Below are 932 nucleotides of genomic sequence, written 5' to 3' on the forward strand. Positions count from 1 at the left end.
TCATCTCGTGAACCCGTGGACGAGTCCTGCCCTGTCAGTCACATTGAGACGCCACGATAGGAACGGAGAATCTCTGTCGTCCACGTCATCAATGAACCTAAACTCATTCCCTTTCACCGCCGCCGCCGGCGAGTAGCATGACGGTAGTTTATTTGTGGCTTGTGTGTGATGAACCCATGGGTGGTTTCCGTTCATCATGAGTTGATGATGGTGGGTCTCCGCCATCTCGCTGCCGCCGGTTGTCACCGTCGCCGCCGCGTTTGCTCGCCTCTCCTCCTTCTTGAACCTGATTCCACAGGCATTACACAGCGACTGCAAAATACTCAAATTCAGTTCCAATTTTCTTCCAAAATAGTTATCGAAATCGAATGATCGAATCGATTAAATGACGTTTTTTTCCATCTTAATTTCAATAAAACCTACCTTCGGGCCACGGGGACCGTTTCTCCATAGCGGGGTAGAAGTGGTGTCACAGTTAGCGCATCGGCGAGCTAAAAGAGGGTCTCCGGCGGCGGTGGTGGTTCCGCCATTACCACCGCTGCGATTAGGTTTCTGAGAAGGTGAGTTTTGTAAAATATCCCAACAGAAATTAGCGGACCAATTAGCAGACGGTCTTCTTTCATTGACCCTATCGTAATCGGCTGTCAAACGAGTCGCCGGCGTACCTAAAGAAAGCGTACAATCAACGGCGGATGAAGTAGGCGATTCTCCGTCGTATGGCATCGAAAATACCATGGCATTATTAGAGCCACCACACCTATACATATTTTAAGCTATATATATATATATATATATAAGTGTATATATATTCTTTCAATGGTGATGGTTATGTGTGTGTTTTTTTATGGAGGATGGAAATGGGCTGTACGAAAATGCAATGATGGAAGAGTTTGAAAAGAAGTGGAGACTTGGGATATATAAGTGTGTGGGGT

The 932-nt window shown here is 46.4% G+C and overlaps 1 protein-coding gene across 1 annotated transcript; it reads right to left on the bottom strand.

The window, feature by feature from the left end:
- LOC112516052 (GATA transcription factor 19) lies at positions 1-765 on the bottom strand. The gene is made up of 2 exons (XM_025123096.1): positions 424-765; positions 1-312 (listed from the first exon to the last, which is right to left on the bottom strand). The coding sequence occupies exons 1-2, from the start codon at positions 763-765 to the stop codon at positions 1-3; spliced, it is 654 nt and encodes a 217-aa protein (XP_024978864.1).
- Between the last annotated feature and the right edge of the window lie 167 nt (positions 766-932).

This window comes from Cynara cardunculus, assembly GCF_001531365.2.
Source record: "Cynara cardunculus var. scolymus isolate 2C chromosome LG 7, CcrdV1, whole genome shotgun sequence".
NCBI classification, from domain to species: domain Eukaryota; kingdom Viridiplantae; phylum Streptophyta; class Magnoliopsida; order Asterales; family Asteraceae; genus Cynara; species Cynara cardunculus.